Below are 18759 nucleotides of genomic sequence, written 5' to 3' on the forward strand. Positions count from 1 at the left end.
AACAACAAGCTACTTGAAGCAGCTAAAACAAGTGACAAAATAAATTATGAGAATCAATAAGGTGCACAGTTATTATCTGCGGAGTATTTATATTGTACAGTATAAATTGCATACTTAAAATTATTACACGACTCCTTCCATACTCTTCACCATTAAAAGTATTCGATTATCGTTACTAGATACAAGTGTACAATAAATAGAAACGTTGCCTCTACGATAAAATATACAAACTATATTGTATCTTAGTGTGAAATATAATATAAATAATATTGGCCAAATTGCGTTCGTCTTGGTATCTATAATTTAACGATTGGAATGTCTAAGCGAGGTAAACAATGACCAGAACAATGACTATGCAAGTGAAAGTGATACCGGCGATTAAAATAAATCCGTCCTGCTTGGCTCGTTGCTCTATGAGCCTCATAGTAGTGTTGGAGAGACCGAGGGTATTGCCAATGTCTATCAAGCGTTTATGGGCACCCTTGAGCGTTATTCTCTGAGACCTCAAGTTGTCTAGGACGCTGCTGCCCTGGTACAACAGATCATCTATGCCATGGACGGCATTGTGCAAGCTGTTATTATGCTGCGCAGTGTGATCGATGAAAATGTCTACGTGGTCGTTGGTGGTGAATTTCCTGGCGAGTAGGGCCTCCCTCTCCGCCTCCTCCCTCTGTTGCCGCATCACGCGGTTGGACCAGGAGTTTAAGGCGGCGCTGAGATGACGACTGTCGTACTTGAGCTGGTCCACTCGCATTCTGTTGTTCTGCCTCTGCGACACCGGACCCTTGAGGCATAGCACGTCGAGTCGCTCACAATTGCTGGGAAACAATCACTTGGTCAATTTAGTAAGGGCTAATTCACGGAGTCGCACAGAACAATTTTCAAACAACTACCTGTTGACAAGACTGATTTTCTCCTCGATAGCCTGCTTCACCTCCTGCAGATCCGCATCGGACGTCTTTCTCTCGAGCTGCGAGAAAATGTGCTGCGTCTCCTGTATTAATTTGTTGGTCTGGTGGTACAACGTCTCCATTTTCTCCTCATAAAGAGATCTTGCCCAATCTTGCCTACTAGTCTGTCGCTAATACAAATAATTTCGTCGTGCGTACAAGACGCAACATTCACATTCAATTGCACTCGAATGACGTGTACCAACCGTGGAACATCAAGTTTATAGAGTCGAAACACTCAAGTAACTTACCAAGCGTGCCGATTGGCCATTCGCGCTAAATGTCTTTTGTGAGACGTACTTAAGAATTTATCTTAAGCCCGCTGCAGACGATGCTATTTTTCCTGCTGGATTGCTTGCAATCTAATAAATTACTATCGTTGCACCATTCAGCACTCAGGATTCCTAGTAATTTAGTAAATCGCAAGCAATCCAGCAGGAAAAATCGTCTGCAGCGGGCTTTACTCGACAAATTAAATTTTCAAGCATCTCTGATTAATAATAAAATAATACCCTAACAGCAAAAAGTCGACGGAAAGTTGTGACACTTGTGCAAGTCTGTGGATAGACCCTAAAGCAATTGGAAAGGTTCCTAGCGTTCCTAGTGTTCGAGAATCGAGATATCGCTCGTTGGCAGATTCAGATCGTAGTCGCGATGGTCGCGATATTCGCGATATTCGCGATCCGGTGCGTGAAATGTGCGCGTTCGAATTTCTTTCGGTATTTCTCGCGGCAGTTGTCGTAATGCGTTGATGAAAATCTTGTGCGATCGCTGCCTTGCGCGCCTTCTCGCACCTTCCCCTCGGAGTGATCGGAGTGCGGCTCCAAAGTACGATCGTCAACGCGGCCAGCGATATATGCACGTACGTATCGTCGTTCTGCAATTATTACATTTTTTCTCACGGCGGCGGACCGAGGGTCGCCATTTTTCGAGTTTCGCACACCGTTTCTCTAAATGCAATGTAACTGATGCTCGGTGTTTACTGGGTATAATTTATTCACCGAAGCGAGCACGAGTTTTCGAGCAAATATCAACGGTGCCGACTTTTCAATGTAGATATTGAATTAACGCAAAATTACGATATTACCGACAATCAGTTCCCTTTACCCACTGAGCTCACTCGTTGAATATAACTGTAAATCATTCTTATACAACAAATATGATATTTTTCAGAAATATTTGCAACGTGAAAATTGAATTATTTGTATCGCTAACTGATGTTTAATTACTCCATGGAAACATGAATTCTTTCTGTATTTTCACCGAGAGAACGCACATTATTTGCTCGCCACGCTTCTCAGGCTCGTTATCGCATTTACGTATGTATGCAACTCTTTCGGTACCGTTACGTACTAAAAATAGAGGAGAGGATGCTAGAGCGCGAGTTAAAGCGATCAGCGTCCTCTCGCCTGTGCCTGCGTCTGCGGCGCTTCAGGAATCTCGATCGTCGGTGGCCAGTTACTGCACAGGAAAATCCATTAGGGTACGTGTGATAACGAGCAACACAAAGAAGGAATGCTCTGAACATCATTTCCAAGTTGATTAACGCGTGCTTTTAAGTCCCTTCGCGTCGACGATCTTTCAACGATCTGAAATTCTTTTTCAATTTCGAATCCGATTAGTTCACTGGCTGGTGCAACGGTTGAAAAGCGGAGGAGGGAAGGAAACAAATGTTTACTAGACGTATACAATCTAATAATAAATTATAAATACATGAATACGTATTGCTACTATCAATGACATGAAAATGAAAAAGTATTCATCTGTATTGAAATTGTTCTTTTCTTATTGATAGACGCAAGCAATCATCGATTCAGCTAAAACAAAAAGAGATTCACTTTCGCGTCAATTTGAATGAGTCTTTTCGTCTAGTGTAAACTCGTGAAAAGTGAAACATTTTATTCAAGATTTCAATATTTGTCAGTGAAATAGTTGACACTAGAGGAAAAGATCCACGATCGAGCCCCGTGTAGAATGGTAAAAAGAAAAACTCCCCCCCCGTTCGCTCACCCCGACTTTTGGCTGCTGCGCTCATCTCGCCGCCTTCATTTACGGCGGGATGACGAGCGGGCAGGCGAGCGGCGAGAGATGCCCGGGTGAGGGGGACCCGTAAACCGACGGATAACGGTACATTACGGGACTCATCGGAATTCACGGTACGCTCTATTCTCGACGTATGTGCGCCCGTCGCGATGCAGGTTTTGTTACGAGGTCCGGTTTCTTCGTGGAGCCGGCGTAAACGGGGCGATAGTCTTTCGCGTCGGGGGAGATTCGCGTGTAACGCAAGCGGGGCAGGAAGTAGTACGATCATCTTGACCCTCCCTCTCTCTCTCTCTCTGGGTCAGCAGGCTGGAGCTGGAGTCATGATGACATACTCCCAGTAAATGAACCGCTTACTACCGGTGTTACTATAATTGTTATGGGAAACGTGAGTGTTAAATAGGAAAAGATACGCAAGTCTCCTTGAGCATTTTTGATTTTGTACTAGCTCGATGATTCGATATCTTGATCAATACCTCGCGTGTCGTCCAAGAGATTCGTATAAATTGACAGAGAGAAGGTTGTACATATAAATAACACACGGAATGTTATTCTCAGATTAATCTTTACATTAGACAGATTTAACACTATATATAAAGATACAATCAGCGACCTAGAATCTAAAATTATCGTAAAGAAACGTTACATTCGCTCTAGAAGATGTAAAATCTCGCTGCTGTGCCTGTCTTTGCGCGACGTGGACATGAGAATTTGGTCGTTAATCTTGAAACGACAGGGAAATTCTGGCTGACGCGACGGGATGTTTCTGAAAAGTGTACGACAACACCTGTTCGTTGACGGGTCTGACGATCCTCGAGTGATTCTAACGCGTTCCGCGTTGACTTTATCGCGATATAACTTTACGAGGACGGTAGCGCTTAAGAGAGCCGGACGTTTGTCACGTCGCGTCGGTGGACACCCAGGCTCAGCTGAAACCATTGGCCATTTGCACCTGCTCAAAACCGGCTCGGGGAGGCAGCGAGTCTAGTGAACTCGATCGAATTCCGAGACCGGATTCCGCGAAACGGCCGCTGCCCCGATTTGCTTTTTCACTTGCCGGCTGGCAGTATGTGTCCCGCCGAGGCTTTTGGCACGAGAAAGACAGAAGAAAGATGAGAGCGGAGGGAGGACGATGCTCGAAAATGGTCCTTACACTCCGGCTACCCGTCAGCAGATCGCGATTAGAAGGGCGAGTTTTATAAATTACGGCTCGAGAGTGTAACTAACATAAATGAGCAGAGACCGACTTGACTCATCCGCCGAGTGTATGCCAGCCTACAAGTATTCAGGTATTCAGCTTCTTAAAAAAGGACGATATGTAAATTCGTTGAAAGAGATATTTATCGTCGACGAGATCCATCAACTGCGACAGTCTTATTATCCGTGTCAGACGACGGATTCTCGTCATCGTTGTCATTCGTCCAGCTCCCAGAAACTGACCGAACGCGAGACAGTTCAAGGGCAACTGCGACTTACGACCAAGGGTAATTCATTCGCTACGAGTACTTCTTTCGAGAAATCAAAGTAATCAGTAAGAAACATGTTAGATTTTGAAGTCTGCGAAATAGCTGATAATCGATGAAATTAAAGAGACCAATCGCAAGATTGGTTTGGTGTGTGCGTCCACACAATCTTACCGAAGAGATTTCTCTCAAGAAACAGCACTCTAGGGTCGATCGCATCGATGAGATTGTAGACCGAAATCACTCCGCACCGTGGCGTCCGGGTACAATTGTCGCGTCCCGAGAAAGCGATCAGAGATGCTTGTGACTCGTGGACTTGAACGATTAGAAGGCCGGAACAGCTGGCGGCGCGTCGCTGGACGCGCTCGCCGAATTTCTCGGCTTGCAGACGCAACCGCTCTCCACCAGAACGTAATCCTGGCCGGTCAAGGTCACTGGACCGAGGGGAATCACCAGAAACAGGTACGGTACGTAGGTCTGCGTGCACTCGCCGTGAACCACGTCGCATTCCTTCGACCTGAAACAACCGAGCGATGAGAGAGATTCTGCTGGGTTCGTTCACCGGACGAGAGGCTGTTTACGGGTCGCGTCTGCGCTAGCTAGCGATTCCGTAGCGCTCGAATACGTAAGCCATTGCTGACATAACTTGGAGTGTAAACCACGCGGGACAGGTTGCTCGTGTGTACGTTAAGACATTCGCATCTATCGTTACAACATGATTCTTTTTACGAGCGACGCTTCAGTGAAAAAGAGGAAATTCCTTCAAATTATTTCCCCGCTTCACGATAGAGATACGTGTAAAATTGCGAGCGAGGTTACTAACATTGGTCCACTAGCACGATGCTTCGTGCCAACAGAGCTATGTTTGAGTTATCTGGCAAGGAATTTCCCATAAAAAAACATGTCCAAAGTAGGCGCATGTCGATCACGAACACACAGTTGTAAACCAGTTCATCCTACTGTGCCACATTTGAATTAATTCAGCGAGCGGGCGGCCCAGGTGAATTTTAATCTGGCCCGATGTCCCGCTGCTCTTATAAATCACTGTTCAAAAATTGGCGCGATACATCGCGTCGATAAAAGTATTGTAGCAAAGCGCTAAAAAAGCAATACAATTTTTGCGTGCTTTAGTACCCTTATCGAAAATGAAAGAAAACTTTGCTTAGCCTTTTAGACAAGTGGCCGATAAATTATAAAAGTTATTTACGATCAACTTTCGACCGAACAACTTGGGATGTAAACACGAGCATCGGCTTTATTTGAATTCACTAAAAGCTGTTTACGAATTCCCCGAGAAATCTCATTGTCAATATATAGATACTCACTCGCATACTTCGAAGACGACCTGCTGCAGAAGATCGGGGAACTTTTGCACGATCGTCACTGGTTGTCCGCTAGTGAGGCTGATGCCGTACATAGGTGCCGTGGTGTTGTACCTTGTTTTACACAGCCTGGCGGGCGAGCCGCAACTTTCCTTCGCGGAAAACGCACGGCCTGAAAACCCAGTGACGAGCATTTTGTGAGAATACAATTTTTTCCCCCCTTATTGTGCACAATTGTGACCTGATACTGCATTGTAATTTTCACGCGGACTGTACTTATTTACGCGCAAATACGTATACTTGACATGAAACGTTACTGCGGTTTATTGACAGCACTAGAACGTTATAATACGGTATAGTATGAGACGGTCCCGTAAGAATACGGGATTCGCACGAGCCCCTATTCGGATTGCAAACATTAAAAACAACGTCTTTGCAAGTATATAGATGATTAAACGCGTCAATGTCCCATAGTCGGAACACGAAAAGTTTCATCGCTCAATTTTCTGCCAGAGACAAAATTACAAGCAGCGAGCCTTTTTCCTAGACGAGAGATGACTCTTCTGTACAAGTTTTCGAACGCAGTGTTCAACATGATTTTTGTCTACAATATACAACACTTGTTGCGAATAATGACGGTAATAAACTTTGTCTATAATATATCCAAGCTCTGAATTCTGCAGATAAATTTGAGCATCGAGTGATCGAGTCTACCGATTGAGGCCTACTAGAAAATCAAGTAGCGACGTTGAACAACTGGCGTTAAATCGAGATTCGCTCTCGGAATCAACGGCCTTCGTCGAGCATTTCGAGACGAGCATATACGCTCGAAACGAGTGGGTCGCCGGCGGGTCCCGTTATGAGCACAAGCAACGATAACTGTATTGGCTGGATAACGCGATGCCTTATTGCTGGCCCATCGGTGCGCCACACCGACCGACTATCATCTCTTGGGCCGCGCGCGAATTTCGCAGAAGCTCCGACTGCCCGGTGAGGAAACACGAGGTGATTAGAAGTCGGTTAGAAGCGGGTTTTCGTGTCAGGACAGCCGCGCATAACTGAAGGCTGCAGGGCAACGATCGTAAACGGCTGTGCACGCCGTGTGGCTCACGGTACCTTACCCACCTCGCGACCGGCTGTTCCAATTTTCGTGGGGCCCCCCGAGCGCCGTTCGCCGCCGCCGCCGCGCCACGGAGCTTTTTTTTCCGGGGTCTTCGGCTGCGTGGGAACAGGGTCGTTTTATGCGAATACCGAGGCAAGAGCACTCGCGCTTGCCCGGATAATTCGCCTTCGGTAGAACATAGGCTTTTTCGTTCAAGTCCTGGAAGTCGTTTACTTCAGGTTGAAGCGCAAATTTTCTCATTTACTTTTTACCACCTCTCGTAACGTTTCTGCTCGTCGATTACCTTTGTCACTCCACGTTTGTTTTTCTACGGTAGTGATTTAATCCTTTCAATTTATTCGCGATCGAGATAGGAGCGATTTACTTATTTACACGCACACCGACGAGTTGAGTGAGGCAAAAGTGGTTGCTGATCTTATCTCTCATTTCTAAACTTCCGTTCGTATACTTGGCCTACCGTACAATCAAAACACATTTGTTTTTGTGAATCGTCGATCGAGATAGGGGAGATTTATTCATGTTCACCCAACATTTATGTTCACCCAAGAGATGACAGAAATATTGAGTGGATTTGATCACTTCTTAGCTTTCGTTCACACACACACACCTCGGCGTAGGATTAAAATAAACTTGAACGCGAAACGGGAGGAAGCAAAGTTGCACGTGCAGATTAAAACCGGTCGACACGGGAGATTAACAAGATTGTAAACAACTTCCACTGGGTCACAATATAATTAGCTGCTGCGATTTAGATAAGGGTGTGAAAAATGGCGATTCGCGGAGATAAAGCACGTTAAAAGCACGCGGACTTACCGTTCCGGGAGCTTCCGGCGATAGAATAGTCCCCGTGGGCCATTTTGTAGTTGTGCAAAAGCGCCTTCCTCGTCAGTTCGGGATCAATCGTCCATGGCTGATGCGATCGCGCGGTTCGACTACTGCCCGCCCAGAGGTTCTTAAAGCTCCTCGATATCGCGGCGCTGCGAGAACGGTACACATAACATCCGTTGCACTCTGCCTAGCTATTATTAACATCTTCTCTTACACGCTACCGCTCGATAGTTTGAGTATAATCTGCCCCTCGAAACATAGTCCAATAGTTGCTGTCGTTGCGTATTTAACTCATCCTGGAGATGTTTTCTCACCGACGGAGCGGAAAACAACCAATGCTTTCCTTGAAATTACTGCTAACACGTGCATAGATGGAAATATTTCGAACAAAAGTACTTAAATTATCGCTTTTTACATGAAATAATATGGGAAACTGCCAAGTACCCAAACTACCGATTGGAGAACGTAAGATAAGAAAAATGTTTCGCAAAAGAAAAGTAGTAGACTACTTACGAGGGGTACTGCATGTTATTCGGTCCTATGCAGTCCTCGGGATCGGTGAGTGCATCGCCCCATGTATATTTTAGACCTAGACCGTTACCCTCGCACTTCCTGGCGGCGTATGCATACGTAAAAGCCGCGATAACAAGTATCAGACCGAGATACCTGGACATCTGAAAGCAAAGGGTCAGAGACGTTTCAGAAGTAATGTACAAGGGATCCTTTGTATTTATCTTAACTTCTGAAAAGTCACTTTTACAATTCAACCATCGTTGAATGACTACGCGTAGCGCCTAAAGTGATGGTTTAGCGTAGACATATCCTATGCAGATATTCTAGCACCGTTTGCAGCAAAGGACCGTCAACGTAACATTAGATAAAGCGATAGCAGAGAGGAGCGCTTCGCCGCGAGCGAAATTCTGCCGGGGTATTATCTTCTTGTTAATAAAGATTGATACCGCTGGCGATCAACTCACGCATGCTGCGTCAGCATGCGTAGGCTGGATAAGAACGCGCGAGCGAGCGAGCGGTCTTGGAACCCGAGTTCGCAAGAGGTCAAGAGCAAGAGTAAATGACACACGCAGGTGCGAGCACGCACTTCACAGCTCGAGAGAAAATTCCGCAACGCTTCCTGAATTGAAGCCGTTGCGCCGAGCGAGGAGCTATTTTTCAGATATTTCCCAAAGAGCATCCTACAATTTCTTATTTTTACAATCGGTAAATACTGCGAGAAACAATAAGTGTTCTCGGTTGAAATCAAACGCGAAGGAATGCAAACTTGGACTATTTACATCATTTTCAGACATCTTTAAGACGGCTTTTAGATTAGCTATCTAGATTAAAGGAATTCTTCTTGCGTAATTAAGTTTATGCTTATCGTTTCTTTTTCTTCGGCGTCCTAGCACAACTGATACGTTTAATCTCTATATTTATAAAATGCTATATATACGATATGTGTTTTGCGCACAAAAAAGCTGCAATCTTATCGGAAAGTGAATATATCTGATTCCCATTAGGCCTCGATGATATTTTCTCAGTTATCGCGGTGTATAGCTCTAATTAATCCTTTCACGGTATGAGCACCGTACGTACGAGTAATTTGATGTAACGGATAATCGGCGGGAAATGACCGGTTCTCGTGATGCTCGCCATCATTTCGCTCTCGGAATCCGCGCCGAAAGGATTTCCGTTTCGCGGGTGAGGTTCACCGCGGAGAAAAATGACGCCTCGTATGTGGAACAATGAGAATCGCGACGTGCGCCATTGGAAGAGACAGAGAGAGAGTGAACGGCGAGGGCGCGCGAATTAGGAATAACGATTAGCGATCGCATAATCGACGCGTGACTTCCTATATGCAGTTGGAGGTTTCTAGGTTGGTGGGACCGTGTAAAATCCGTTATGCGCGCTCATAACGCGCTGCTACGAGTGAAAGCGATCGCACGTTCGGAAAGAAGCTCGACGCGCGCACGACGTTGCATTTTGATTGCAATTTTCGCGTGTGCGGAATAACAAGCTTCGATTGCTTTCGAATGTTGACGCGAGTCCTCGTCGGACGAGATTCAACTTCTCGTGCCATGGCAGGGAAAAATGTATATATCTAATCATATACAGATCCCTGCAAAATAACTGCTATTTGCCAAGAAAAATCCCGGACGAGATTATTGCTTGTTGGAGTAGGACTCGATTGACGTTTGACGGCGCCTGACTAACGAGCCACGCTCAACAATGGGAGAGCAAGGAAATCATTAACGGATACCGTCCAAGGTTGGTCAATGGCCGTGACCGTCGAGAGACGGGCATGCGCGCGTGTTCGCACTCGACATATCCTTGATCCCGCCACTGATCTCCTTCGTCTCTCCCGTCTACCGCGTAATCGTTATAACTCGCAAAATCTCCCGATTAAATGATATTGAGAGAAAATTAGAAGGAGGCTCTCGATCGAGCCGTTGACGCAGAAGCAAGCCGAAAGAGATTGAGATGATTACACGAGAGCCAAACTTCTCCCTGATTGCTCTTTCCGCTCCGTCGCACATTCCTTACATTATCCGCCTTGGGTAACAACAACCGAGCCTTTTGCCTTTCTTGCAAGCGCGGAAAAGGCGCGATAGGCGCTTCATTTCTCGGGTCGACGCAACGAAGAAAGAGCTAACCAGATCTCGCGTGATCCACGTCTATACGTCCCGCTGTATAACGTTACTTACTCCACCGTTGCGACCTTGCGGTTAATTAAAAGCGTTCTCACGCCTACCGGCGCCGCGTTCTTAGCTCCGCGATGCGGTCGCGGTCCTTTTTACGGTCTCTCGTTCCGCCCTGCATTTTTTCGCGCGAGAGTCACGGTGAGACGCGACTTGTACATGGCTCCAATTTACTATGCGATCGATCGAAATTCCCAAAGAGAGCGAATATCACTCGGTGGTGAGTTGGCAAGCCAACGATTTCGAGAACATGAGTGAGAAATAAGCTTTCTAATATATACATCTTTGCTTCCCGAGGAAATTGATCAAGAAGCAGAGATAATTGGTACAATACTAATAAATTAATTGTTAAATATCTTAGTTCACACTAATGTTTAAAACATATAAATGTCGTTTAACGCGCCGCGACGGACGCTCGTAAAAGGAAGAGAACGCGCATGTGGGAATCGCTTGAACCTCAAGAGCCCGCGCGATCGAGATCTCCGCCGGCTCCGTGCTGGCGGCAATTTCGGATGGGGATTATGCCAGGTAGTGATTCCTAACGTCGTTCTGTAATCGTCTCGGGCGGCCGTAAGTGTACTGTTACTACTCAAATTACGATCGCTTTTTCCCTCTTCCTCATCTTTATCACGTGATAAATGACCATCTGTAAAATATGTTATCTCAGAAATGCGCTCTTGACACAAAACAGATGATCAAAATTTTATTTATTTGATAAATAATCGTTGAATCAAGTTTTAATTTTTGCGGCAATTCTTCGTGTCGCTCTTCAAATATATAGTATAATAAAATATATTTTTAAAACTTTTTAATTATTTAACGCTATTCATTTATTAAAGAAAGGAATTTTTGATGTTTGCTTTGAGAGAAAATTCTCGACGGTCCACACAAGGATGCGTCGCCAAATCTAACGGTAACGTCGATTCATCCAAAACGTCGCGTCGTTTCCTCTCATACAAGTTGAACATTATCGAGTTGTACGTTTACTTATCCTTGTGCTCGGTAACGGTGAATGTGTTTCGGTGGTTTGTTTCATGAATAAATTATTCCGACTGTCACCGCGAGGTTTAAATTCTTTCTTGCGGCTGATGACACGACAAACCAATCGCGACTTAACACTCATCTTACCGTTTTATTATCTAAAAATCTTAATTTATTCCGCAAATTTAAACATCAAATTAGATTTGACTTGAGAAACCTAATATTTATATAATATCAGAAAAGTATGAAATTAAATGAAATTAAAATGATTTCATTGTCTGATTCGATCAATCGTTGATTTTTTTTTTGGTCAGTCACTGATTATACATTGCCAGGTGAAAAGAATTTCGACCAACGGAAAAAGCGTGATCAAAGTGTAACGTGGTAGTATACCTCGAGAAAAACTCGCTGTTTGAAGCGGCATAGCTAAACGTTATGCATTTACATTGTGTCTTACAATTAGATATAATAAATGTTGCCAGCATCATGCGGCCTTTTAAACCAACTAATCCTCTTTGAGAAAGGAGTATTTTAGGGTTCCTTTTTCGTCTATCCGTTCGCGTAGATTCCAGACCTCTTAAGTGCGATGATGAACGGGGTGGATTTTACAACCGTCGAACCGCATTATATTGCATTCATCGTGATGGTCCATAGACCCAAACTTCGTTTCGAACTTGTATAACTTTGAACCTAAATTTGTGTATTATTGTTTATTGTCGCAAAATTGATCGTTCGAGGGGAAATTGGCGAACCACACTCGAATCGGCCGGTAACGATAAAATTTGAATGACAATTTCGAAAAAACGTTTCATCTGTATCTTACTCACCGTGAGGAACATTTGTTTCAGCTTGAGTTAGAAGTCCTTTCTCGGCCTGTCCGGCAATCTCCACGTTACATTAAACTCAAGCAGACTGTCCCCGAGAGATCGGTAAGTAAAAAAAAGATATAGATACAGAAAAAGGGAATATTAGAATTGGGGCACACGATTCTCTCCTTCTCTTCCTTAAACACTGTCCATGTCACTGCACCGGATGTCGAGTGGGGTCGAGCACCTCCGTCCTCGCAGGTGGATGTCCAGAGGTTGACTGTAGAATCGTAAGTAACCGCTCTCTGTGCTTGGGCAGCGAGCTGAGGCGAAAGAGGGGATCTTTCTTTCTCTTTCTTCCTCTCTGGCCGGGGATACTGGCTCCTATTCTGCCTCTCAACCTTTTTCCGCCTGTTGGTGGAGAGAGAGATGATTTCATGTGAAAGAGGGTAGTCTCTGCCCCTTTCAAGGAATCCCTTTTTCAAATAGGTGGGTCGGGAAATGCACAACATTCACAGTTTTTCTATACTAAAATGACTGATAATGAAAGAGAATCGTATCTTTTTGGAAAAAATTATTGTAAAATTGCTTTAAAAAAGTAATTTCATACAAGTAAAAAGAAACAAAGTTTTGCAGGGTTGACAAGTTACAGTTACATCTTTTTTGGGTAACTCTAGCTTAATTTGGTTACTTTCTCTCCATCTGCAACTGTAACTTGGCTCAGTTATACTTTTTCGATAACTAGTAATTAATTTAATAGTTTATGTAATTTTTGCATAAACGCCTTTACCAACACTTAACAATTCAAATGCAGATTTGATATTTTCATTTTTATTGCAAGGTGACTGCAAAGATTCGTTACTTTTCAAAATTGTTTATTTGTAACTGTAACTAAGTACTTTTATTAAGTAACTTTCCCAACCCCGAAGTTTTGTTATCCATAAAATGTAGAAAAGTACTTATCAATTATAATAGATTCATTGTTCAAAGAATTCTTTTGTAAATTAATTTTTTGAAAAATTAAATCAAGCAATATTAAAGTTTACCTAAATCCTCTTTGCATCATAAAATCAACATTACAGATTATATTCGTAGTATAAATTTTCTTCAATTATTTAATAATTAATAAGCTTTTATATTTTTAATGAAAAATGATAAATAATGGTTACTTGATTGGTTAACGCAGCATTTAGATTTTACTATGAATTACTGTAATAAAAAATAACACTGTAACATTTATTACTATCAACTCTTAATTGCTCTAAAACGAATGTACAGTATTTGTTATAATGTAATTTATAGTATACTTAAAAACATCCTTCTCTTGTATTATTAGCACTGTCTTTGATAAGATTAAAGATTAACAGACTTTCATGACACATACATATGGAAAATTAAGCAAATGTTGCAAGTATCAACAACTGCGAACAATAAGGAACACGTGGTTTTATCGAGTGTATACTGTTTGATAATAGTGGGTTCAATAGTGTGAATTTTCTCCAATAGCAATCTCGGTTGTACATGATACAGATTAAAAGTATATGTGGACTATATGCATAATCACATAATACAAATACCTAGCTGAATAAAATATTCTACGTTAAATACGCTAATTTATGCGAAATATTTTACTTGCTTCCACTTTATGTTTCATGAATTTCAATTATGTATAGTGCACATAGCTTAAACTTGCAGTTGTATTTGTACATCAGTGTATACTCACATTCAGCCAAACTCGTTAAAACATCTAGTCTTTTCTTTAAAATACTGAACAACAATTATCTTGTATATTTCGTTAGGCATGTTTACAGAATAAATCAGTGTTAAACTTAATTATTTATTTTACTTAACTAAATACGGTCATAATAAAAAAAATTAACGACTGTTTAATCAAACTTGACGGAATTAATATGGGTATCTCATGTGACAAGAATCATACTTTTTATCGCTTTTCATGTCGCAACTTGTCTCGTAAAACTGAGTATTGAACTTAACCGATTATTTTATTGATCTAGATATGAAAATGAAGTAGTGATAATGAAGCAATACAATTGTTTAATCGTCGAATTTAACGGAATTAACACTCATATCTATTTGTCCTCCGCGATAAGAACCACGCTTTTTCTTTTGCTTCTCATGTCGGAACTTTTTGCCCTTAGTAAATTTCAGTACTTCATTGGCGCGTTCTCCCCAGGAACCTCGTGCGCCTTTCTGTTGAGAGAGAGAGAGAGAAAGAAGAAATATGTGAAACAGATACACATGTTATCTAAAGGCTAAACGATTATATCTCTACAGTGATGCAATCGCGCCGAACCTTCCCTCACCTTTATATACAGTCGACTATTGAATATTAATCGTCAAAAGTAATTTTTTTATTTTGAGCTGGTGCCGAGGTGAAAGAATTCCATTTATTGGAACCACCCTTAAAACCCCCTCTATTATCGGTCTCGTTGTTTCCCCACGATTTTCTTGGGCCGTCGCTATTGTTTCCGCCCCAAGATTTTCTGCCATCGAAAGCACCTCTACCGCCACCTCTTCCACCACCACCACCACCGCGACCGCCTCTAAAGCCACCACGACCTCCGCCGAAGCCTCCGCCGCGACCACCCCTATCGCCACCGCTGTTCCAACGCCCACCCCGGTCGCCGCCGCGTCCTCCTCTAAAACCGCCACGACCACCCTCGTCGCGTCCTCCTCTAAAACCACCCCTACCGCCTCTAAATCCACCCCTGAATCCGCCTTGTTCAGAGTTATGTTTTTTAAAACTGTTATTGGCTTCATCTTCATCCTAAAACAAAAGAGGAATAAGTCAATCGCCCATATGAAAAATGTACTTTTTCTTTCTTTCTTTCTTGCTTTCGTTTGCTTTAGATCTCAAAATTTGCCTAAACTTGGTGAATGCACGGAAACCTGGTCTCAAGCTTTTGCAAAAAGGGCGAGTGACCTATGCCTCTCGGACGGTTTCCGAGCATTTACCTTTGCTTCGAAGGAATTATTAGCCAACTTAGGATCCAATTGGATGTCGCTTTTCACGCGTTGAAACGTACGATTTCTCTGTGGCTAGATACAAAAATCAGATACATGATAAGAATAGTAAGATATAGTAAACACGTTTAACTGTTACTTGAACTCTGCAGTAATGGTTGCATTTAGAGAGCGAGTAAGAGTAAAAAATGTACAATAATTTTCAATAGTTTTTATGAGCAAACTCAGCTTTTGCAAGAACTGTTGATCCATTACTTTCCATTTAGTTCAGTAACGAATGTTTTAGAGGATATTTGATATGAAAACATCACGTACCTTGTTTCCATTCAAGTTGCTGTTAGCCTTGACAAAGTTGCCATAGTTATTTTTTGCAGCTTTGGCTGTTGGTTTGTCCTCAGTATTGTCGGCGAGTTTCCTTTTCTGTCCTACAGCTGGTGCCTCAACTTTTGCCTCCTCTTCATCGGAATCGCTGGCATCAGATTCGCTTGACGATTCTTTTTTGCTCGTAGCTGCCTTGACCGGCGCCTTTGCAGGTGCCTCATCTTCCGAATCACCTTCGCTCGAATCGTCGCTTGACTCGGACTCTTTTTTCTTTATAGAGTCAACTTTATTAGCGGTATTTTGCTTAGCGGGAGCTGCTGCTTCATCTTCACTACTCTCTTCACTACTCTCATCCGAGGAAGATTCTTCCTTCTTGGTGGCGGCAATTGTAGCTGGTTTCTTGGTAGCGGCTGCCGAGATTGGCTTCTTAACCGACTGTTTCTCCTCGTCGTTGGATTTTTTCTTGGCGCTAGCCTTGGTTGCTACTGTTGATTTACTAGCAATTGGTTTCTTCGTCCTAGACTCCTTCTCGTCCTCACTGCTCTCTTCACTAGTTGACGATTCCGATTTGTTAACTGCTTTTGCTGGCGTGGGCTTACTCTGACTTTGCGCCTTTGCCACTAATTTAGGTTCCTCTTCGCTGCTTTCTTCTTCGCTGCTCTCTTCTTCGCTCAGGGAAGATTCTTTTTTCTTAGCAACAACTACTGAAGTTGATTTCTTAGAGACATTCGAACTTGATGTGTCGAGAGTACGAGACAGATCGCTAGAAACATTGCTTGGTTTTGCCTCGTCACTGCTGTCCTCGCTCGATTCTGATGACGATTCTTCTTTTGCAATCGGTTTATTCTGTTTTTGTGTTTTTGCAACTGCCATTACTTTAGGCGTGGACGTCTTAATTGACTGTTTGCTAGTTTGTTTGGATGTCGATGGCTCGTCCGTAGAATCGCTGGAAGATGAATCGTCGGAGGATGAATTCGTTGAAGTTTTGGTGGACGATTGAAGCGCTTTTACGATTCCCTTTGCTGCTTTAATCGCAGGAGTAGATTTCGCTTTGTCACTTGTTTTTGTTTCAACTTTCGGCGGTTCGTCCTCATCCTCGTCATCATCATCATCATCTGAACTCTCTTCCTTTTTCGCAGGAGGAACCTTGGCACTTGTAGTTTTCTTTTGTGTTACTTTTTCGGCCTGTTCCTCATCTTCGCTAGAAGACTCCTCCGAGGATTTGGTTACTTTTTTGAGAGGTACCATCTGAACAGTGGATTTTTTGCCGTTAACTTGTGCAACGCTCTTTTCCGTTTCCTCTTCGCTTTCCGAGTTGGATTCCGAGCTGCTTTCCTGATTTTGCGCGATGACCGTGATCTTTTTCGGAGAATTCTTTTGGTAAAACTGAAATACGTCTAGTATCGTCGGGGATCCTTTTGGTAGGGCAGGCTGAAAGATACAAGCATGGATTGAATGGTAGAAGAATCGAGAAGGAACACGTGGTTCTAGAGTATGGCGGCGAACGAGTACCGCGTGGTAACTGCGCACGGCGTCAGCCGCCACCGCGACTTACCGCTTTCGTCTTCTTCTGGAAGATGAGCGCCAACGATGCATCTTTCTTCAATAAATATTCGTGCACGAGAGAGCTGACAAATAGATCATCAACGCCAACCATGGTGCTTGAAACGAATGCCAATCGTAAGTGAGCAACACCCTCGAACGGATGGTTATACTTGCTTTCGTACGCCTCGTCCTCGTGCCGGCTCTCTAGTGGGCTACTCGTGGAGAGTCGTCGTGAGTCGTGGTATCCGCCAGCATCCGCGGCGCTGCTGGCGTCCGGTCCAAGTGTATGCGCGATAGTGATAGACCAACTTCCGTACGATCCGCGTTTAACGTCAAATAAACATGGCGTCTCCTACATTAATGAGAAATTGGCCAATCACATTTCAATAACTGTCATTGGTTTTTACGGCCTAAGGCTGGATTCACATGGTTACGCTACGCAAGCGCTCGCACGCGATTGGTCCTCCATTAACCGTTGCTTTTCAAATTCGTAACCCGGCGTTCGTGTGACGCCGCCGGCCGCCGTTCCGATTTCCCGGTCAAGAGCTACGAACTGTGTCGCGGTATGACGGAAACGCAGCAAAAGGCCAAGTGCATTACTCTGAAAGGTTCTGCCGAGCTGGTCGCGCAATATCTCCGTAAGTACCGTTTCGCCAGCTTCAATATCGGGCTCTGGATACGTCTAACCTCTCTCATGATTCGTCTAATGACCTAGTAGAGGGAAAAGAAACTTTGACGATTGTTACCCTCGGTTTGCAGTCTATGGGGTCAATAGTATACTCTATCAAAGAGGAATATATCCCCCGGAGACGTTTCAACCCTCCGAGCACTTTGGTCTCTTCATCTTCACGTCCACGGACGAGAAGATTGCGTCCTTCTTGAACACCGTGCTGGGACAAATCCAAGAGTGGCTCGTCCAGCGTAAGGTGCGCAAGATCACGCTCGTCATCACCAACGTCAACACGAAGGAGGTGCTAGAGAAGTGGGACTTTAAGATCGACTACGAAGACGAGAAAGCCAACGGAACAGATGGCAGTGTAAAGGCCAGTCTACCCCAAGTAGGGACCAAGGATGTCAAGACTATACAGAAGGAGATACGCGAAGTGATACGTCAGATCACAGGTAATCACCAGAGTTTAAGCTGCGATTCTTCTCTTTTGCGTTTCTAATGCGAGCTATTGTTTCCAGGCACCGTCAGCTTCCTGCCGCTTTTGGATTGTTTGTGTTCCTTCGACATACTTACGTATACCGTACCGGACTGTAACATTCCTAACCAGTGGGACGAGACTCAGCCAGTTTTTATTGCAAATAGTCAAGAGGTACAACTTAGATCATTTTCAACCTCTATACATAAAATGGATACTGTAGTCAGTTATAAAAATATCTGAGTCTATGTGTTTGTATACAAACACGTTGACTTATATACAGTGATTGTAAATACAAACTGCATTGTACGTCAGCTGCATAGGTACCATCACCACCAAAGACTGCTCTGTTGTGTTATTCCATTGCAAAATGTCATGGTTGAATCGCACAGCGATACTCTTCTATATATATAATATTTTTATTAATATGTATAATGCTTTTAACATGTGAAATATTCTCCACGTATTTTCCTAGGAATATATATTTTTTTTAACAAAAACCAGATCCTTGAAATACGAGTAGAGAACCCGGAAGAAAGTACAAGTAAACATAT

The 18759-nt window shown here is 43.5% G+C and overlaps 4 protein-coding genes across 5 annotated transcripts; 1 reads left to right on the top strand and 3 right to left on the bottom strand.

The window, feature by feature from the left end:
* Positions 1 to 74: 74 nt before the first annotated feature.
* On the bottom strand, positions 75 to 1148 carry LOC105566290 (Golgi SNAP receptor complex member 2). The gene is made up of 2 exons (XM_012020183.1): positions 894 to 1148; positions 75 to 818 (listed from the first exon to the last, which is right to left on the bottom strand). The coding sequence occupies exons 1-2, from the start codon at positions 1031 to 1033 to the stop codon at positions 320 to 322; spliced, it is 639 nt and encodes a 212-aa protein (XP_011875573.1). The 5' UTR covers positions 1034 to 1148; the 3' UTR covers positions 75 to 319.
* A 1665-nt stretch (positions 1149 to 2813) lies between these two features.
* Positions 2814 to 12548, bottom strand: LOC105566291. Its single transcript, XM_012020184.1, has 5 exons — positions 12231 to 12548; positions 8240 to 8400; positions 7712 to 7875; positions 5779 to 5947; positions 2814 to 4970 (listed from the first exon to the last, which is right to left on the bottom strand). Exons 1-5 carry the CDS (start codon positions 12240 to 12242, stop codon positions 4778 to 4780), a joined length of 699 nt encoding a protein of 232 aa, XP_011875574.1. The 5' UTR covers positions 12243 to 12548; the 3' UTR covers positions 2814 to 4777.
* Positions 12549 to 13419: 871 nt separating this feature from the next.
* Positions 13420 to 17290, bottom strand: LOC105566292 (nucleolar and coiled-body phosphoprotein 1). Of its 2 annotated transcripts, none has more exons than XM_012020187.1 (4): positions 17071 to 17285; positions 15510 to 16946; positions 15186 to 15269; positions 13420 to 14420 (listed from the first exon to the last, which is right to left on the bottom strand). In XM_012020187.1, the coding sequence occupies exons 1-4, from the start codon at positions 17170 to 17172 to the stop codon at positions 14265 to 14267; spliced, it is 1779 nt and encodes a 592-aa protein (XP_011875577.1). In that variant the 5' UTR covers positions 17173 to 17285; the 3' UTR covers positions 13420 to 14264. The 2 variants fall into 2 exon arrangements, with proteins under 2 accessions (XP_011875577.1, XP_011875575.1); XM_012020185.1 differs by lacking the exon at positions 15186 to 15269 and adding an exon at positions 14534 to 14997 and having other exon boundaries at positions 14337 to 14420; positions 17071 to 17290.
* Positions 17291 to 17526: 236 nt separating this feature from the next.
* LOC105566293 (mitotic spindle assembly checkpoint protein MAD2A) lies at positions 17527 to 18701 on the top strand. Its single transcript, XM_012020188.1, has 3 exons — positions 17527 to 17698; positions 17820 to 18182; positions 18249 to 18701. Exons 1-3 carry the CDS (start codon positions 17626 to 17628, stop codon positions 18446 to 18448), a joined length of 636 nt encoding a protein of 211 aa, XP_011875578.1. The 5' UTR covers positions 17527 to 17625; the 3' UTR covers positions 18449 to 18701.
* The last annotated feature ends 58 nt before the right edge of the window (positions 18702 to 18759 follow it).

Source organism: Vollenhovia emeryi, unplaced genomic scaffold, assembly GCF_000949405.1.
Source record: "Vollenhovia emeryi isolate VEMERY1.0 unplaced genomic scaffold, V.emery_V1.0 DF939145.1, whole genome shotgun sequence".
In the NCBI taxonomy this organism is placed as follows: Eukaryota; Metazoa; Arthropoda; class Insecta; order Hymenoptera; family Formicidae; genus Vollenhovia; species Vollenhovia emeryi.